Below are 21,191 nucleotides of genomic sequence, written 5' to 3'. Positions count from 1 at the left end.
TTTTATCACTTAGGAATGGTGAAATAAAAGTGTAGCTGATCTGAAAAGAAAAAAAAGGAGGTTTGTGTGTTATTTTGTGTCCGTGAAAACCCCAGCTATTAGATCCTGAAAAGATAGAGTCAGAGGTTAGGTAGTGGTTGGAATATTCCAGCCTAACTTGGTGGACTTAATGGGAGAGCAGAAATGCAGAGAATGTAAACAAGCAATGGATGGCTAACGATAGAGGCAATCCAGATCTCCTCTTCTGGAAAGTCCACACTTCCAGAGACCCTGAATAGTTTGTGCTCTGAGCAGGTATACGTCCTGAATTACAATTTTCACTCTCTCATGACTTTGAACTATAGTTGTACCACTGTTTGTCCTTGTCTCTTTGGGAGACTAAATGATAAAATAAAGATGGCTTGTTAATCTTTACCTGTGATCAACATTTCTAGGATGAAAAATCCTGGATGCTCTTTGGAGTAAACTTGGAGCCATTTACTTGTTATTTACCTGTGGGATTTTGTAGATGCCCAACACGGCAGCAATGAGGATGCATCTGTCAGCGTTGCCCTCTTCCAGGAGAACGAGCATGTTTTTCTTCCTTCCACAGCCGTAGTTTGGAACATTAACCTCTCCAGGCGAAAGCAAATCCAACAGTCATTCTTCTGCTACAAAAGTTGTCGTGGAGGTTGTAGCCCAGGGTGATGCTGAATAAGAGATGGGGATCTTTGTTGATCTCCTGAATGGCAAAAAGGAAGGACAGAATTTTCCAGTACATCACATCTCCTTTCCTGAAAAGATATGTGCAATATGTCATGACATTACGTTCAGCAAAAATAATGCATTTTCTGCATGCTGTGGTGACTGCACAAGTCCCTGTCCCCAAAGTTCCTCTTCTCTGCTTATACCGATTGAAGGCCAAAACAGAAACACTCCAGACAATCTATGCATTATTGTCACTTGTTCTCTCTCAGCCCCAGACTGAGAAGTCAAAAAAAAACATCCCAGAAAAAGTTATTTTTCATGCAGTTGTTGAATTAAATGATCATGTTTTTGGAGGGCTCAAAGATAATCTTAGTCAAAAGGAGTCAAGCATCAGCAGGAAGAGAAATCAGCTGCTGTGGCTGGGATAATGACAGGGCCAAAGAGCATCTCCTGGTCTTCAGGTGGCTCCAAGCGCAGCTGCATCACTGCTTTGATCTTTTAAGTGATTAGCTTGGGAGGACATGGTTATGGTTTCAGCATGTCCATCAAAGAAAAGGATAGGATCCTCTAACTGGTCACTGCTTCCTTTTTGAGTCTTCCCTAAAGACAGTTCTGTATCTTTCAGAAGGACAGTATCCACAAGTCAAAAGACATTGCTAGTCAGCCCTGGGGCCTTCAGACATCTGACCCTGATGCTCAGTCATGGCTTTCCACAATAGTCTAGGGATTTCCCCAATCTCCCCAATGGCAGATTGGCAGCCAGATGTTGTTTCCCAGATATGGGCATCGGCAGCTTCAGATGGTCTTTCTTGACTCACCCAGAGAGATCTTTATGATCCTGGAAGATGTGGAACAGGGCCAGTGTATTCCACTCAAATTTGGTGTCACTTGAAATGACCCACTGAGACAATCTCTAGGAGAAGCCCAAGCATTGGATCCAGCCCCACTTCTGTGACTTGCTTGACACATCATATTAAAACAGGGTTATTTTACCATGATTTATTGAATGAAAACAATGATCTGGGTTTGTACAACACAATAAGTAAGAAATCAAAGTTTACTAACCACCATGTTTTGTAAAAATAATGTGGTTTTGGTTGAAAGCACTATTTGAACTCAGCCATGGCTTATGGCTCAATCAGATATCTCAACCAGGTCCACTGTTGCCTAGTCAACAAACATGGTTTTACAAACTAATCCTTAGTATGATATATAGCCTGGAGCCCAGGAATTTCAGGACTGACTTTTTCTGACAGCCACCAGCATAGTGATGACCGTATGCTGATGGATAAGCTCACCCAGTGGTTTCATGGAGCTGTTAAAGAGGAGCTGGGAGAAAGTTGAGCCCTATGGCAGCCCCCAAAGCAGAGGCTTAGGGCTGGACCTCTTCCTGCATCAACAGGAACTGGAAGCAGCATTGGAGGAAGGAGGAGGACCATTGAAGAATGGAGCCTCCCACTCCTAACCCCCTCAGCTGGCCAGAAAGGTGCCATGATACCAATCAAGCAAGCTTAGCATGAACATACTGCAAAGTCTCTAAATTGTCCTGGTTTAAGGTGTCATGTGAACGCTGCCAAAGGGAGCAGAAAAAAAAATAGTCTAAACTTAGATCACACTCTTGATAATGGCTGGGTATTGTGATGAAAGATTTGAGTGAGGAGGTCCAAAGTCATAGGGAGGGGGAGAAGAATCTTAAGCATCTCCTCAGCCTGCAGCTTGAGAGTGTGAAAACTATGAGGATGAGATTGGCACCACCCTAAGGAATTCAGAGTGTTTAGCTGCTGTTGTTGAGGGTTAGAGTTAGTCTGGCAAGATTCTGTCTAGTAGGTGTAAGATAATAAAGTAACTGAACTGTTCCTGAATTGTCCTGCTGAGTTTCTTGGGCTGAACCTGACAGATATTGATTGAGTGATCTTTTATAGACCATCCACTTCCATGGACCCATGGTGGTTTCCCATAAAAAAGTACCAACCATGCTGACATAATCAAGACCCCACCTAATATAATCTAATTCACGCTAGGCAGCCATTGAGGACAGTTGGGTTTTCAATGCCTTCTTGAAATCTGGGAAGATGGGTGTATTCCTTATCTCAGAAATGAAGGTGTTGCAAAGTATGGGAGCAGCCATTGAGATGGTGCAATGCAAGAAGTCCTTCTTGACCTCTGAGAGCCTCTGCATACCCTCGCTCACAGACTGCACTCAGGGGAAGGCAAATACTCAGTTGTCCATCTCTGCCCTGGACTGTCCAAGCAATGCTGTTGAGGTGCTTTCCCAGTGCCTGGAAGCTGAAAGGGCCTGGATGGGGAAGAACTAGCTTTGGCTCAACTCCAACAAGCCCTAGTAGCTATGGGTTTTAGAGCCCCCATCTCTAGGGATTTTCCATTGTTAACTTTGAATGGGGTTACACTCCCCCAGGCAGAGTTGCTGTGCAGTCTGATAGTGAGGAAGTTCCTTCTGATGTCTAGCCTGAACCTGCTTCTTTGTAGTTTTGATCCGCTTGTTCTGGTCCTGCAGTAGAGAATAAGTCAAAAGCATAGCAAAGATTCAGGATTCCCATTACTAGTGAAAAATCCCGCTTCCTCACCAGATCACCACCTATTAGAAAGAAAATTGGAAAATCTCTGTCTTAATGTAGACAGGAAGATATTGTATTTGTTTATTCATTTATCAAATTTATGTGGCCATCCATCTATCCAACGAGAACCCAGGCAGCACATAAAATGATTCCATTAGCTTAGCAGGAACGACTTGGATGTATCTAAATTTAGGAATTAAGGTGAAAGACAACTTCTAAGATTGGAAGCGATGTCACAAGCAAGTATTTATCTGACCCAGCAGGGAAGCCAAGAAAAATTGACTGGACAAAGAGAGACTGGGAGGAGGACTCAGGTCTCCAGAAGGTGTACCTAAAGGCCTTCTCAGGAGGAACAAGAAAGGATTCCTAGAAAAGCACAGATGGTCTTTGAGGAACTGGCCAATCCCAAGCCAGAGTCAGCATAAAAGACCATGTACTTAGGGTGCCTTGACCAATCACAGGTAGCAGTATACCTTAAACATTACCTTAACAGACTGGGAAAAAAATCTATTTCCTCCCGTAATTGCAGTTCTACCACATTTTCAGAAAGGAAAGGTTGGAAGCTGGATGAAAGTTCTCAAAATTTGCCAAGTCAAGCAATGGTTACTTGAGGAAGGAGTGGACCACTACCTTCTTCAAGGCCAACAGCAACACCCCTTCACTCAAGGAAGTATCTACTATCACCTTGATCCAGTCTCCTGTCACCTGCCTTGTTGTATTTTTGTGCAATTCCATCCCTTTCTTCTCAGTAGCTAAAGAAACATTGGGCTTCTCCAACTGCCTGGTTGCCCTGTTGCCAAAATGAGGCTGTTGAAGGTGACTCAGGATAGAAGCTGATACAGACACCCACACAGAGTCAGATGAGTGGTTTTGTTCTGGCCACTATGTTGACTCTCCTAATGAAGTAATGTGATCTAGTAGTATGTGCAACCAATCGTATGATTTACAAAACCCATATGGTTTTCTATGCATGTGAAGAATAATAAAAGTAATCAAGTCTTGACCTACTGAATCTTTTCCCTCTTATGACTCTTTCTCTCACTTTCCACTTGTAATTTATTACTGCTGCTTCTCCCCCTCCTAATTGTAATGATTGCTGCATTTAGCACTGAATAAAAGACTCCGTGAGACACAGGCTCGTACAAAAGCAGTTTACTCTGCTGTAATGCATAGCGGTTAGAGACAAAGCCAGGATTGGCTTGGTGCGGTTACATACAGTGTTTTTATAGGGTTCCCCCCCTTGACCAGGAGTTACCCCTCGTTCCCGCCTTTTACCCCAGTTCCCTGGGTTACTCAGTTCGTCAGCGGTGTCCTTCCCCTCGCCTTAATGGCAGATTCAGCCAGGTTTCTTTGTCTCCCTGATTGCTGCCCTTTGTTTGTGTGATCATTGCATTCGTTGGGCTTTTCTTCTGCGGACCAAGCCAGGGCTCCTTGATTGCTTGCCGACTGCTGCAGAATTGCTATGCTTCCAAGCAGTTGTGGTTGGGGGTGCCTGGGGCATTCAAGGGAAGCCGGCTTTGTTACAAAGTATCCGTTTCTGTCCCGAATCAATTTCTGCCACCTGCCGGCAATTAACTTGCGGTTTGCCCTTCTTCCTCTTTTCAACTGCCTGCGCCTGAGGTGGTGAAATTGACTAGGGTCGGTGAAACTGAACAGTGGTGTTGGCCGTGCCATGCCAGCTGAATGTGACACTAATCTCAGTTACTGATGCTGGGATGTCTCTGAGCTTTCTCCCTTGCTGCCAAACAAGATAACTCCCAACTTTCTTTGGTACAGGCACAATTATATATTACATTCATCTTTTACTGTAATTTTGAAACGAATAAAAAGTATTTTTATATCCATAGAAATATCAGTCATCAAACCCTAATGTTAAAGTTTCATTTCTTTCAATTTCAAGCGAAAAGTCCAAAAACGGTTTCCAAGTAGAAACAAAATCTTTTCTTTAATCAAAGTAGTCAGTTTCCCCATTTCTGCCAATTCCATTAACTTCACTATCCATTCTTCAGTTGTAGCTATTTGTAAGTCCTTCCATTTCTGCACACATAAAACTCTTACTGTTGTTATCATATAAAGAAATAAAGTCCCATGTTTTCTTTCCATCTGTTCATCCACCATACCTTAAGGATGACCTCTGGTTTCAACTGTACCTCCATTTTTAAAAGTCTCTGAATCAAAATACATACCATACCCCAATATTTCTTAGCCTTCTTACAAGTCCACCGAAGTTGATAAAAAGTACCTTCACACTGATTACATTTCCAACATATATTTGACATTCCTTTATACATCTTAGATAGTTTATCAAGAGTTAAAAACCAATGATACATCATCTTATACACATTTTCTTTCAAATTGTCAGTAAGTGTAAACTTCAAGCCTTTATTCCACATTTTCTTCGACTGATCCAACTTTATTTTCTATCCATTTTTTTTTTTTGCCCATTTAAGCATAGTCTTTAACATATTCATCTTCCATATTTATTTTCAGCAAATGTTTATACATTTGCCAATAAGATGTTCATCATTAGTATACAAAGCCAACTCAAAGTGTGTGACCAGGCTGAAACTGCCATAGCCTAAAGATGAAGCAGGCATGTCAGCAGAGAGGATAAAAGCCAGGAATCTTGTCTATGAGATCCCTTCGGGGAGGTAGACAAGAAGGAAGCAAGTTGTTAAGGACACAAAGGAAAAATGTGACCTGCACCAGACAAAAGAAGTTGGGCCTGAGCACATGGAAACCTTCACCCCAATCCCATCAACAGTTGAACAAAGCAAGGACTTTTTGGGGATAAAAGGGGTCCCAAAGCCCGCCCACAAAAAACAGTCATCTGAGTCGTCTGAGTCATCTTTAGATCCAGACTTGGCAGCTTCCGTCTCTCTAGCTAGTGCCTGGCAGCCTAGTTGGGAAGGACGTGGGTTGTGCACATGTGTGTGTGTATGTGAGAAAGAACAAATGTACCTTGCAACCAGTAAAGTTTTGCTCTTACTTTAAATTCTCTGGGTCTCCGTGTATTACAAAGAACCTTTTGTCCCTCAGTGTTCAGTTGAAAGTGATTTGTGTGTGTCCCTAATTATTTCCCGGCTGCTGACCAGGGCTGTGTGTCTTGTCTGCTCAAGCCTCACCTATCTGGAAAACCCAGGTAGAAAGCAAGGGGGGCTGACAAGATCCATGTGCCTCAACAGGCTGTGAGTGTGTGAGTGAGTGACCGTAAGCTGAACCTGGGAGCAGCATGTGTAACAAAAGTCAGTTTTCTCATAAGTAAAATCATAACTCTTCTTGTCCACTTTGAATCTTTCTAAGAACTGGGCATAAGTATACCATCAGCAGGTTTCCAGTTCTTTCCTCAACCTCAATTTAGGTGCTCCTTCAAAGAAAATCAGCAAGTTTGCATATGATACACCTTGACCACTTCCTCCTCCCATCCTGTCTTCCTCCCAGCTTAATAAATTAGACAAAGCACTCACAACTACTTGCCTAATATTCTCTGAGGATATTCTGGAATGGCTCTTAATTTTAAACAGAATTTGTTTTCTTTAAGTTCAAGTAAAGCAAGATTATCTAAGCCTCTTTCCATTTCAGCACCTTTAGTCTCCATTCTATTTCCCAATACATCCAGTCTGTCATTAACTTTTTTAAAATCAGCAACCATCCTGTCCAGTTTTTTAGTCCAATTTTTGTTCTAACATTTCAAATTTAATGTATTGTCGAAGGCTTTCATGGCCGGAATATGATGGCTAGTGTGGGTCTTCCGGGCTGTGTGGCTGTGTTCTGGAAGTTTTGTTTCCTAAAGTTTCGCCAGTATCTGTGACAAGCTAACCGCATTTACGACCGACTCGAACAAGCCCTCTTGCATGAGAGAATACACACAACCCGCAGAAAACTTGCCATCACAGACAAATAACTATTTGACATACACATCAGCATCAGTCAGAAAATGAGAAGCCAGGACTGGGACAAGATTGACACCCTAACCTACAAGAAAATGGAAAAGGATATCATTGACCCCATAACCAGGCAAAAGCAAAAATTTAACAAATGCCAAAACAATCAACCAAAACCGGCGTTGGATCCCTCCTGCATTGTCATCAATTTGACGGAACGCCAGCTCACGCCAGAAGAAACCGCCATCCTAGCCAAGGGAGGAAACTTCGCAATCACACCCCCAAGAATTCCTGTGGAAGATATCATCGCCAATGTGGAATCAGCCATCCGTCACCATCCTGAAGAGGAAGCAGAGGAAATAAGGGGTGAAATAGCAAGGATCCTATGAAGAGCAAAGCCCCCCACCAGCAACATAACGAAGAAAGAGAGAAATGCCATAGAAACCCTCAATTCGGACCCTGACATCATCATCCTGCCAGCTGACAAAGGCAACGCCACGGTAATTATGAAAACAGATGAATACAAAGACAAAGTTAGAGAACTACTAGACCCCACCACATACAGAAAACTAAAACGGGATCTGACCAGCAAAATCATGAAACAAACCAACACCCTGACGAGGAGCTCCTCCCTTCACCCCAACGTACTTCAACACATATGCAAGACAGAAGCCCTTACACCCAGACTATACGGACTCCCCAAAATCCACAAAGACTCGATCCCACTCAGACCCATCGTAAGTGTCATTGGCTCCCCGACATATCAATTATCCAAACATCTGGCCACCCTTCTACAGACCCACGTTGGACAGACTCCAGCCCACATCAGAGACTCAGAACATTTCATCAACAAAATCAGCACCCTGAAACTCAACCCCACGGACAAACTGGTCAGCTTTGACATGATCTCCCTGTTCACCAAGGTACCAGTGAGGGACACCCTGGCACTCATCAAACAGATCTTCCCAGAAGACATCACAGCTTTATTTCAGCACTGCCTAACAACCAGTTACTTCCAATGGGATAATGAGTTCTATGAACAGATAGACGGCATCGCCATGGGAAGCTCCCTGAACCCAGTCGTAGCAAATTTTTACATGGAACACTTTGAAAAACGGGCTTTAGAAACTGCACCCATTACCCCAACAGTCTGGTTCCGGTTTGTAGATGACACCTTCACAATTTGGAGTCAGGATGAAGAAGAACTAGAGAAGTTCCTGAATCACCTAAACAGCATCCACCCCAATATACAATTCACCATGGAAAAAGAAATGGACGACAAACATTTCTAGACACAGTCATACGCAAACCAGACCTCAAATTAGGACACAAAGTTTACAGAAAACCCCACACAGACTGGTACCTATACAAAAACTCCAACCACCACCCACGTCAGAAAAGAGGCATCATCAAAACCCTGATGGATTGGGCCAATCGGATCTGCGAAACCCAATTCCTAAACTCTGAACTTAACCACCTTAATTGGGTCCTACAAGCAAATGGCTACTCCAAGAATGAAATAAAAAGAGCCATCAAACCAAGAAAACAACATGCGACTGAAGAAGAAAAACAGCCACCCACCAACAAAGTATTTCTGCCCTACATCAAAGGGGTCACAGACCGCATGGGAAAACTGATGGAAAAACACAATTTCCAAACAATCTTCAGACCCACCAGAAAAATACAACAAGTGCTAAAATCAGCAAAAGACAAAAGGGATCCCCTCACCGCCGCAGGAGTATACCGCATACCATGCAGCTGCAGGCAAGTATACATCGGGACCACAAAACGTAGCATCCAGACCAGGATAAAAGAACACGAAAGACACTGCAGACTACAGCAACCAGAAAAATCTGCAGTAGCTGAACATGCTGTCAAGCACACTGGACACAAAATCCTATTTGAAAACACAGAGATACTGGACAATACCAACAGCCACTATACCAGGCTATACCAGGAAGCCACTGAGATTCACAAACACCAGCACAGTTTCAGTAAAAAAGAGGAGAGTCTAAAAATCAACAAAACCTGGCTACCAATCCTGAAAAATACAGCCTGCAAAAGATCAACAAGCTCTGCTCAACCACCAGAACATGTGAGCAGCTCACACAATGAACATACTAATCACCCCCAGCAGCCACTTGTTAACAACTCAATAGAAGAAAAAACCCTGCCTAATCCCCAGGAAGATACACACATATTCTGACACCAAAACAAGCAGCCACTCAGTAACCCAACCCCCCCACCCCCCAATCCCCCCCCTTTCCCCCCCTCAGATCTCTATAAATACCCACAAAAGGGTCGCCTCATCCTGGGCACAGAGAGAACTGCTCCTGTCTGTGCTCCTGCTCTCTGAAGATGCCGGTCACAGGTGCTGGCAAAACGTGAGGAAACAAAACTTCCAGAACACGGCCACACAGCCCGGAAGGCCCACACCAGCCATTTCAAATTTAGCTTCTATAGTTTGTGTTACCTTGCCAGACAACTCTTCAAACATGGATTTCAATACTTTATATTCTCCAGACCCCCTCCTGTATAAACCTTTGGCTGCCATGATCAGTAAATCAGTCAATAGATTCAGTCAGTAAGTCAGTTAGTTATGCTCACTCTAGTGACCAAAAGTGAAAATTGCAGTGTACAGTTTTTCTGAATGGGAGACAGTGAAAGGGAACTCTGCAATGAAGAAAAGAAACTTCTTCAATTACCTTGTTTACAGCTCTGGCAGAGTTGAAATGATAGAGTTGAAAAAATGGAACTTGGTCTTTTTTTGTTTTCATTTTTTAAAAAAAACCTTGAAAGTGTCAAATGCTGTTAGAATTATTAACTGGCATTTCTGGGAACTACCTACCCAAAATACACTCTACTATTTTATTTTGACATCAAACATTCTTTTGTATTCAGATCTGGTCTTAGGAAAATAATGTAGCATTTGGGGAAAAATATGAAGACCAGTAGGCCAGCACTGGAGGCCAAGATGGAGAAGACCTGAACAGCCACCATGTATTTCCCCTTCGTGCTGAGATAGGTGGGTACAAAGGAGATCCAAACACTGCAGAAGACCAGCATACTGAAGGTGATCAGCTTGGCTTCATTGAAGGCCCCAGGTAGATTCCTGGCTAGGAAAGCCAGTGTGAAGCAGATGGTGGACAGGAAGCCCATGTAGCCAAGAGCAATATAAAACATGGCAACAGATCCTTCATTGCACTGCAGGATGATCTCTCCAGACTGGGAATGCATGTTGGAGTCAGGGAACGGGGGAGAAGTTCCCAACCAGATGCTACAAATGACAAATTGGACACCAGAGCAAGAAAGGACAATGGAGTTGGCCAAGCTCTTCCTCAACCATCTCTGCACTTTATTCCCTGGTTTTGTGGCCAAGAAGACCAGCACCACCATGATTGTTTTGGCCAAGACAGAAGAAATGGCAACTGAGAAGATGATGCTGAAGGCTGTTTGTTGGAGAAGGCAGGTGGCTCTCCTTGGCTGGCCAATGAAGAGGAATGAGGTCAAGAAGGAAAGCAGGAGGGTGACGAGGAGAATGTAGGAGAGATCCCGATTGTTGGCTTTGATGATTGGAGTGTCTTGGAATTTAATGAAGATTTCTAAGACAAAACTTGTGCTTAAAGACAGTAACAAGGAAATGGAAGCCAGGATGATCCCCGGGTTTTCTTGATAAGAAAGGAAGGTTTTAATCTTGGGGATACAGTGATCTCGATAGATGTTTGGATGTTGATCTTCTGGACATGTGGTGCATTTTTCTGCATCTGAAAAGAACAAGAGTAAGTTCTCCCATTAATCATGCCCTTCAATCAAATGCATAATTTGGGTGAATCTGGAGATGGTGTAAAATGGGGTCTCCCCTCCCCTGTTCCAAGGGAGACTGGGCTGCCATCCCTTGAGGATGCTTTAATTTGTGTTCCTGAAATCAGCAGACGATTGGACTCATGGCCCTCATGGCCTCTTCCAGCTCTGATCCTTGTAAAGGGGCATTTTGTTCTCCAATGACCTCAGCTCCTTGTCTCCCATTACAGAGAGGGAATGATTGAAGCCAGTTTTACAAAACACATTTCCAGATTTAGTCCTTTAAAAGGGCAGTTTTTCTGTCTGGTCAGTTGTTACCCTGGTTGGTAGCTCCCCCTCCCTCTCTTCCCCTCCCACCCATGCCTGGACAGCAAGGACTATCCTCTTCCTTTTCCTTGATCACATTTTTTGGTGGCTGATGAAAAAACCCCACCTGAATCTCACGCTTTTTACTTTTATTCCAGCTAGAAGGGAAAACTGGGAGGACTCTCCTTCATTTGACTGTGTTGTTGTTGTTGTCAACGTCACTGGTTCATCAGTGAAAGAAAGATCTCGCCTCTACCATTCCACTGCTGAACCTATTTGGAAAAACAATCACCTTGAGCCTTCCACCTATGTCTGAGCGGACCAGGGAACAAAGGGAAACAGTAAGAGGGCCAGATGTTCCCCATTTCAGTGGTGGCTGGGCTGGAGTGGGTTGAGGATGTGATCATACATTTCTCTTCTCAGCAGTTAGTGGACCATCACTTCCCATCACGAGAAGAAGAAAGTGTGGCTCAGCCCTGGGTCATGATTTCTCCTGTCTCAGCCCCCTTCTGGAGGTAATCCAGAGACTGGAAGGACCATCAGTCCATCTGGTCTGTGATTCTGATTCAGTGTAGGGACTCAGTTTTGGGAGTGCTATAATCTGGATTTTGTGAACATGGTAATGAAGAGTAGAAAACAAAGAGGCAGAGAGAGAAGTCTTTGGACTCTGGAAGCATCCTAGACGGTTGTCTGCCTCTTGACTTCTCAGGAAATCTGGAGCCATGAACTTTGGCTTCCCACAGAATTAGTTCCATCCAGACAGGGACCCTTGCAAGAAGACCAGATCAATCGTCTTCCAAAGACCCACCCAAGGTCATTATGCCTGGAATCCTGGAAATTCTCACTATTTGTTGAAATAGGGTGATTAGCAATTTGAAGAATGAAAGATGTTTGTAAAGATGAACAGCCAGGAATGCCATCTCCCTGGTAGTTTTTAAAAAGCAAAGCTTAGAAATGTCTATCAAAACCCCCTTTCATGGAAAATGTTAGGACATATGGTCTTCCTGCCCCTTTTGTCCACTATCACCCACTTTCCATGGTGGAGATGGTTCCTTCTGCACAAGGACGACAATGATAGCAGCAGACGGGCTTCCCTTCCTGAGCCACCTTCATGTATCCAGGATGACAGCTTTCCACACACCTGGAAGAGGGAAGGGGCTGAACAGAGAGAGGAAGAAAATCCAAAAAATGATTAAATATTTAATTTTCCAAAAGGCAGCAAAGGAGGATGAGGTTCATGATCTCTAGATCAAGGCTTAGCTTTGCTGAATTTCAGGTCGATAAAAAACGTAGAGCTCATCAAACTGATTGGCTGCATATTGCTTCCCTGTTTATATTCTCTTCTAATTTTTTGCACATTACAATTTTAATTTGGATTCTAAATGTACATATTAGGTAACTGAAGAGCAGGTTGGATGGATTCTTTGCTTTGGAGAAATCAATTCTGTTGTCTCATAACTAAGGATTAATAAAAATTTTACTTGAATTATTAAGGCTTTATTTCTCATAGATTCCTGGATATCTAATCAAATGATATGTTGCCTCTTTTGCAGAATGTAGATGACATTCAAAACCACTTCCTGCCCAAAGAATGCAACCTGGTGGTAAAAGCTTCAGTGAGAATGAAATAAACTTTTCCCCACCTTATTCAGCCCTTCCATCTCTGCAGTCACATTCGGGTTGATCATAAATGTGAAATCCTGGGATCCCTGTCGTTCTAGACTCCCAAACTTCACCTTGGTAACAGACATTTCGGAAAAAATCACCCAGTTCACAATGTCCAGGTCTGATGCCAACTCTCCATTTTCATCCAAATACACCCCTTCTATGGAATTATTGTAAAACTGAGAATTTTGAAGGAAGGAATGAAGCTGGAATGGAACACAAAATTGGTTTGTTTAGACAGGACTTACAAAGTTCTATGTCAAGACCCTTTCACATGTTTCATGAAAGAACTGAATATTTCTCTGTCTCTCTCTGTCCACAAAAAATCCATGTTTCAGATTCATTTTCAGATCTGAGTTGTAGCATCTTCTAACTTATATCTTAATTCTATATGATATGGACAAACACTGTAATGTGGGACAGAATTTTGGACAATTTTTCTGGAATCCCTGCAGTGTCTTCTTCTCAACCTGGCCAACCTGACTTTAATTTTGAAAGGCTGTCCAAGTTTTTCTCTGTCCCATCTTATACTGAACAAAATAAAGTGAGTTTCTTTTCACACCTATCTCTGGATTATCTGATCTCTCCTTAATGGCTTGTTCCTTCCTTCACCCCTTAATAGATCTCTCAAGACTTCCAAAGGTTACGTCTAAGTTATTTTACAATATGTCTACTACAATTGTTGATCAGGGAATAAAAGTCGTTTTGGAAAGATCCAAGGATGACCTTTCCAAACAAGGATGGTGCAGATATCTCCTTCCACTCTTCTCATTTACATTGTTCATTGCTGAGTTGGGTAGACCAATGCAAGATACCACGAATGCTATCTGGGCCATTTCCTTGATTAGTCAAAGGAAAGACCCAGAATATAAATACCTACTGTTTAAACTGTTGTGAGTCTACAACTGCTCAAGAACTGGGGTTTCAAGAAGCCAGGGAATATACTAAGGAGAAACACTCAGAAAGCACTGATGAGATTCTACTGATGAGAATCTACAGATAGAGATGCCCTGTGTTCTCTCCTCTTCAGATGTTGGAGGATCCATCTAACACCCATCCTTGAGGGACAGAAATGTGAAGAGAAGCAGCTCAGTGCTGTCAAGAAAAGGTGCTTCTTTTTCTCCCTCTTGGCCTCTCTCTCTCCTTCTCCAATCCAGAATTATTCTATTTCATTTTCAATACTAACCATTCTTCTGTATTTTGCAGAGGAAGGTCCTTGTTGCACCTTCACTCAGGAGAAAAAGAGTGCAAAGATCACCTACCCTCTACTTTTTTGCCTTTTCTGTAGCTAGAAAAAGGTGCGGGAGGCTAAATTTCCTCTCAGAGCACAACTGCTCTTCAGAAGAAGTTGCAAATCATCTAACATGCAAAATAACCTTCAAGAGCTAATTGAGAGATGGAAACAATAGAGAAAGAGGAAGAGGAATGATCATGACTCCTTCAGACTTTATCTCAGCTGATAATCTTCCAAGCAGCAATACAGATTCAGACAAACTCACACTACGAGAGAAAAAACAGGACTAAGTTTATAAAAAGACAATTCAGATCAACTCTTAATATGCAGAAGCCCAACTGCTGAATGCATTACTGGGTTCCTCAGCCCAGGCGGTGTAATGGTTAAGTTGTTGGATTAGGACAGGGGAGACCAAGGATTACTTCCCACCTCAACCAGGAAAGCTCACTTGTATTCAGAATAAAGGAATATTTCAAAATAATTGCCCAGTCCTCACTCTTGTAAAATTGATTCTCAGATGCAGGAGAGAGATGTGCCACAGAGAAGAAATACCTGCCATGTCTTAAGCCTTGCAGTTTCCAGATTCTTCCCACCTTTCATCCTTGTCCTCTTGGATCTGGATAAATAGGCTGCATGTAAGGCTCGTGCCACAGCCCAGATGGAGTTGTAAGTAAAGTAATTGTCCCAAGACAGGATCCGATCGATCTCCTCCTGGAGCAGAGCCTCCAATTCTTCTCTTTCCTTGCACCGTCTCCAGACTTTCACAGAAAAGGCATCCTTGGTGTACGAGCACATAAAGGATTTCTCTGCAAAGTGTTCCATGGAATTGTAAAAATGCAGAAAAGCATCATAGTTTGCCATTTTATTTGTCTTCATAAGAAAAGAAAAAATGCTATGGATGTATTGAATGGTAGCTTCATCTTCCATCAAATCAATGGTGAGATCCCAGCGGGTTGTTGTGATCAGGACTTTTCCTCTAACAGGTTCCTTAATGGTTTTAAGCACTAACTCCAGAATGGCTTTCCCTATCTGGACTGAATTAGCCTCTGCACCATAAAGAAAGACATTCACTTGTCTCCAATTTTGGTATGGATCAAAATCTATCATCAGTGTCTTCACAACTGTGGAAAAGGCTTGTGATAAAACTGGACAAATGCCATTCCTTATCAGCATGGAAGTCATTGTCCTCATGAACCTCTCCCCCTGGTCAGTGTCTGGAGCCAGCAGACCCACCAAGGTCCACCTGAAATGAAGGAGCAACTTGACCATCCCTGGATACTGGACTCCTTCAGCAGGGAGCACTGGGTAGAAGAAAGGAAACTGACTTTTATCACTCAGGATCTGAGAAACAAAACTGTAACTGACCTGAAAAGGAAATAAGGAAGATGCTATTTTATTTGACACCTATGACACTCAACATTTGGAATAACAGTTCTGACCTTAACGAAGTGATAGTTCTATTCTTTGCAATAAAGATGTCTCTACTCATCCATTGTTTCATGCATGACCTCCCTTCCCCTTTGCTCCTTCAGAGGATAATTTTCCTATCCCCAGGAACTAGAAGGCTCTGCAGTCAGGATTGGGTGCATGGAGGGAGGATATATTTCTTCTCAAATCCTTTACTCTCACTGCATAATCTGAACCATCACCCTTAATGCCTATCTTTTCCATAATAAAACACTATTCTTCATTTATAACTGAGAACCTCTGATTGAAACTTCCATGACCAAAACTATGTTCCTAACAAAGACATACCTGTGGGATTTTGTAGGTGCCCAACATGGTTGAAATCTGAATGGAGATATCAGTGTCAGCCCCTTCGAGAAGAGCCACTGTGTTTCTCGGCCTTCCACAGCTGTAGTTTGGGACATTGGCCTCCCCATCTGAAAGCAGGTCCAGCAAAGCCTCTGAAGTCGTTTGTGCACTGAAATAGTTTTCATAGACATTGTAACCCAGGGTGATGTTGGGCAAGAGATGTGGATCTTGGTTGATCTCCTGGATAGCAAAAAGGAAGGGCAGCATTTTCCAATAATATTTGTATACCCTCCTGCAAGTAGAAGTGCATTAAGCCATGATCTGCAAAAATAATATTTTATTTAACTTGTTTTCACAGTAACAGTTCTAAACTACCTAATCTTAAGAGATTATCTGACTGGATTATACATTCCAAAAAATATTAACCTAGAAACCATTGTATGAAAGGAGATTGGGTCATATTTCAAAGTCACTATCCCTGTATGTTTCAGGAACAGAAACTCTACAAGCCTTATAATTTTGCCAAGTTTTCAGATGGTGTCCTCTCTCCTCAGAAGGGGCAGGGGGGACAGTTCATCTATTTCATGCAATTCTGGAATTCTTTCCATTTATATTGCTTGATAAGTCACTCAATGGATCTTATGTTGAAAATATTCCATTCATTATTAACTCTTCTTTAATCTTGCTGTTTTAAGCATCTTTGCTCTTGACCTGAGACTTCAGACTGACTTAAAATACACTCTCCATCTCACTCTTCGGTTCCAAGAAGTTACCTTTTCCAGAAGTTAATAGTTGAAAATTTGATCTATTCTTCTATATAGGTTATAAAATCAGAAAATTGGAAAGAGCCATTTACACTATCAGGTTCATTCCGTATAGTGCAATGCATACACACACACACATCCAGACAAACAGAAACAATAAGCTAAGACAAATGCTTCTGACTTAATGAAACCATTAATCATTTTCTGGACACATTTAGATTTTTGAAGTCCATTGTCCAACTCTCTGGAATGGAGAGTTAATTTACATTTAAACCATTCTCTGTGAAAAAGGATCTATTTATTTTTTAAAAATCATAAATATTGTATAGATTGTGAAGATCATCTTATCTACATGACACCATTCTTGCATCCTTGTGTCCATGTTGACCATAAGAGTTAGCCTGAGCTGAAGGGTTGTTTCCTTTTATGGGGCAGAAGATGGTGAGGGAGAAGAGATGGATGATCCCGCCCTTCTATCCACAGTCTAGCTCTACTTGGATGATGACAAAGAAGTTGGGTATCTATTCCGCAAATTCAAGGAGGACAAAAGGCATCTATTGGTCCTGGTCTACTTGACCATTCCAAAGGTCCCTCATCAGCTGCAGTGTCTGAAATGGATCCCCAGTGGGACAGAAAGAGCAAAGCTAGATGGTTAAAGGGACAATGCCTGGTCAGGTGGGAGGGCTGTAACTTTAGAAACCATCTAGAAATAGAGGGGCTGTAACACAGTGCAAAGAGATAGACTTACATGGAAAACTGAGTTGAGGGAGTTGTGGCGAAGCTGAATGGTTGAAACCTAGCCTGCACTGCAGAAATGATGCCGCTCATGAAAAGCTCTCCTGGCTTGTAATGGTTCTGTGGGTCCACCTCATCCCTCCTCAGGGTCAGGAGGCATTTGGCTTTGAGCATCCCACAGACTCCCTGGGGCCACAGAAGGAGCACAAGCAGCAGCCCAAGTAGCAACATGATGCGTGTTTCTGATTGAGCCTCCAGCATTGTCTCTTCTTTGAACAAATAATGAGAAGAGGTAGAAGAGAGCAAAGCCCTCTTCTGAGGCAGACAGGTTCAGGGGCTTTCCTAATCCTGAGAGAATCCAGCCAAGGCTTCACATCTGAAGGGGTGAGGAGAAACACAGCCCTCCCAGGCCTAACTGCCTCCCCAGGCTCCCTCTTTCTCCAGACCCATTTATGCACCCAAGATTCTCCAATGCAAAGACATTTGCCAACATGGCTTTACTCTGAGCTTGAAGTCAAACACATGTTTTTGATGTGTTTGTGTCAAATCCTCTGAAGGTTTGCAAAATGTCTCTAGAGACTTAGCCCCAAGACAACAGATAAATCTCTATGATTTCAATGATTGCAAGGAGGAAACCTCTCTGAACTCAGAATGAGTCAATATGCAGGTACAGTACACAAAAAGAGAATTCATAGATATGTCTCCGAAGTCAGACCAGGGAGTGAAGCAGAAGAATTGTCTGCAAACACTTTTATTAAAGATCTTTATGCAATCTAATACAGAATCAAGACTTTTAACATGGAAGTAAACAAATGAACATGGATTTAGGTGGCCATGCTTTGTGGTTGACTTTGTCTATATTTGTCTGGTTAGCCATGATTTCTAGCATTAGCCATGTTTGAAATGAACAGAACACATTATTCATGTAGTGAACAATCATTAAGTATATTCACAGAAGTTGGAAACTTGGATGCTGTTAGTTTGGTCAAACTCTATGTGCCCTTCCATGTCACGATAGTCCAAGTGCCATTTTATTTATTTATAAAATAAATAAAATTTGGTCTTAAGAGGACTGTATCTTTCTTTTCTTCTTTTTTTTTTTTAAAAAAGGACATCAAGCAGACCCTGCACCTGAGGGAAAATGCTAGGAAGAAAAAAAAAAAACAACTGACATCAAGGCCAGTTGTTTGTCACTGGAGATCCAGATGTTTGTTGATGCTAGGTTGTGGATTGTGGTTGGAGAGGTAGGTTGGTGGAAGATTCAGAGGTGGGTTGAGAGCCTGGAGTCTTCAAGGTGCTTGGAGATTTGCACAAACATTCTCAGTCTGAGATGGTGAGAGAAATGGCAGTGGTGGCAGCTTGGGCAGCTGGCAGATAGCAGATCCCCTGGAATGTCCTGTTGGGTAGGTCAAGTACAGTTGGATGGCTGGGGAGGCTCACAAATCAGTCATGTTTCTGAAGATGAAGCTGGCTATGTTCTTCATGTTGGCTACAATTCTAGTGACACCTTGGTGGTGGAGTCCATCCAAGTTTCAGTGTGCTCCTGGGGTGCTGACAGCCTAGGAGCAGCCAACCTCATTGTCTTGGAAGTTTCTGGGCTTCCAGGTTTCAGGCCATATCAGGAGAAGGAGGAGACTGATGGTCTCAGGAGAGAATCAACCTGTGTCCTCCTCTGCTGTGTGTCCATCTATGTGGGGCTGCAGCCATTTTGGCTGCTCATTTGTCATCCTTTTTCTCTCACTTTGCCATGGATCCAAGACTACAAGCAATGGGCCCTACTATACCTTTACATCGGTGGTAGGAGATAGTGTTTAGTACTGTAACAATGCCCATCAGACAATTCAGATGTCTCCGTTCTTTGTCAGCTATGGTGTCCATCTTCAGTTCCTTCCATTCCTGCAAACCTCTTCACTTCCAGCAGGGGAGCTTTCATCAGGAATTAATGGCAATTCATTAAGTCTTGCAAGATCAACTTAAAACGGCTTAAGAGATTTACAAGGAATTTGCAGAAAGACATCAGCAACCTGGGCTCTGTTTAAAAGTGGGAGATGATGTATGGATTCCTACTCAACATTTAACCATGCCACATCCATGTAATTAGATCACAAGTTTATTGGTCCCTTCCCCATCGAAGCTATCTTTAACCCACTTGTGTACCATGTCAAACTCCCTCCCTTGATCAGAATGCAACCCGTATTTCATCTTTTCTGGTTTCTGATGCTCCAGCAAGCTCTCTTCATCCTTCCATTCCACCTCTGCCTCCCATTTCAGTTGATGGCTAGCTGCAATATGAAGTTGCCCGCATCCTGGACTCTCAGTTGCACCACAGTCACCTCTAGTACCTTACTGACTGCAAAGGCTATGGACCTGAGGAACGTTCATGGGAGGACGCATCACATGTACAAGCCCCACTTTAAGTCCAATGTTTCCATTAACGGTATCCTCAGAAACCTTGCCTCGTTGTTGGGGTGGAGGGGCGCCCTGGGCGGGGGGATAGTCTCATGAGCCATGATTGAGAGTCTGACTCGGATGATGTTGCTCCAGCTGAGCCGGTGGAATGTCAGCCTCAGGAATCGTTAAGGCAAGATACAGCTGGGGCTAATTAGCCACAGGCATCTCCTGATCCGCTGGTGCAGTCAGATGATGAGGCACGACCCCCAAGCCCCAGATCCAGACCCGTGCAGTGGCGAGCAGAGCAGTGTCAATCAATGAGATTCCTCACAAGGCATAGGGCAAGGCCTGAACAATTGCAGCCATCTGCCAGCAGAGAGATTTATATGGCTGCTTTGCTTTCAGTCTCTGTTGGTAAAAACTGTTGGAATTCTAGCTCTTGACTTGTGCTCTTATGTATCCTATTCTTGACTTCTGCACTAGCTGACTTCCTGATCTGGCTTCATGACTTTTGGCAACATAACTAGGCCACCCTTTTGCTACCCAGACTGCACGTTTCAGGCAAACGTGCTTTGCTAAGTCTTTGATTTACATTCTGTCTGCTGTTATCTGCTTCTGCTCCTTAGCAATTGTATCTGCTTTTACCAGCCTGCTGAAACCTTATGAAAAAGGGTTCTCAGTGTCTCTCATCCTTTTCCTTACCTGTGGGGAGTCAAGGGATGACAAGGAAACTAATCTTCATGGACCTCCACACATTCCTCTCATTTCTGTTATTGTTGAAAGACATAGGGCAGACATCCTGTCTCCTTAAGTGTCCAGGCCGTAAAGATATGGGGGGAACTGACCCCAATTGATAGCCTCCAGAACACCCTTCACCTGCTCTGGAGATGCCTCTGCATTCCAGGAAACAATAAGTATCAGAAGACCAAAGGGGTGCCCCAAAACTGACTGGCAACCAATGGGTCATCAGGGAGATAAGTTTCCCCCAATAATAAGGAGGATCCCAAATATATGCCAATTGTAGCCAATCAATTTGTTAATTGCTGTATCTCTGTATAAGAGACGTGTATAAAATCTTCTTTGAGTGTGATCGGGGTACTCCTCTGCCTTAAGGGGAGACCCCAGCTGACTCTATTGGCTTACTTTCAATAAAATTTTAAAACTTCAGCTGGTACTTTTGTGTCTGATCTTCTGCCGGACTGAATCCTAATTGGGGAGAGTCAGAAACTCTCAAATTTTGCTAACGCTGAAACAGAACAAGTGAAGGTTGAGCTCCTGTTAGATGGACTTTCATGGGTTTGTTGTTGCTTCTGGGGCTGTTTATGATTCTTTTCCTGTTTTCTATTTTATTACTTTTAATGGTAAGCCACCCAGAGTCACACAGCCTATGAAT

At 42.9% G+C, this 21,191-nt stretch overlaps 1 protein-coding gene across 1 annotated transcript; it reads right to left on the bottom strand.

The window, feature by feature from the left end:
- Nucleotides 1–3,073: 3,073 nt before the first annotated feature.
- LOC148214056 (vomeronasal type-2 receptor 26-like) lies at nt 3,074–16,175 on the bottom strand. Its single transcript, XM_088128884.1, has 4 exons — nt 15,909–16,175; nt 15,225–15,518; nt 12,898–13,098; nt 3,074–3,196 (listed from the first exon to the last, which is right to left on the bottom strand). The coding sequence occupies exons 1-4, from the start codon at nt 16,173–16,175 to the stop codon at nt 3,074–3,076; spliced, it is 885 nt and encodes a 294-aa protein (XP_087985010.1).
- Between the last annotated feature and the right edge of the window lie 5,016 nt (nt 16,176–21,191).

Source organism: Python bivittatus, unplaced genomic scaffold, assembly GCF_059951505.1.
Source record: "Python bivittatus isolate LINGU-HERP-01145 unplaced genomic scaffold, Pbiv_v1 ctg000820_np1212, whole genome shotgun sequence".
Classification (NCBI taxonomy): Eukaryota; Metazoa; Chordata; class Lepidosauria; order Squamata; family Pythonidae; genus Python; species Python bivittatus.
Note: the sequence above shows the minus strand (reverse complement) of the source record. Positions and strands in the feature narration are given on the sequence as shown.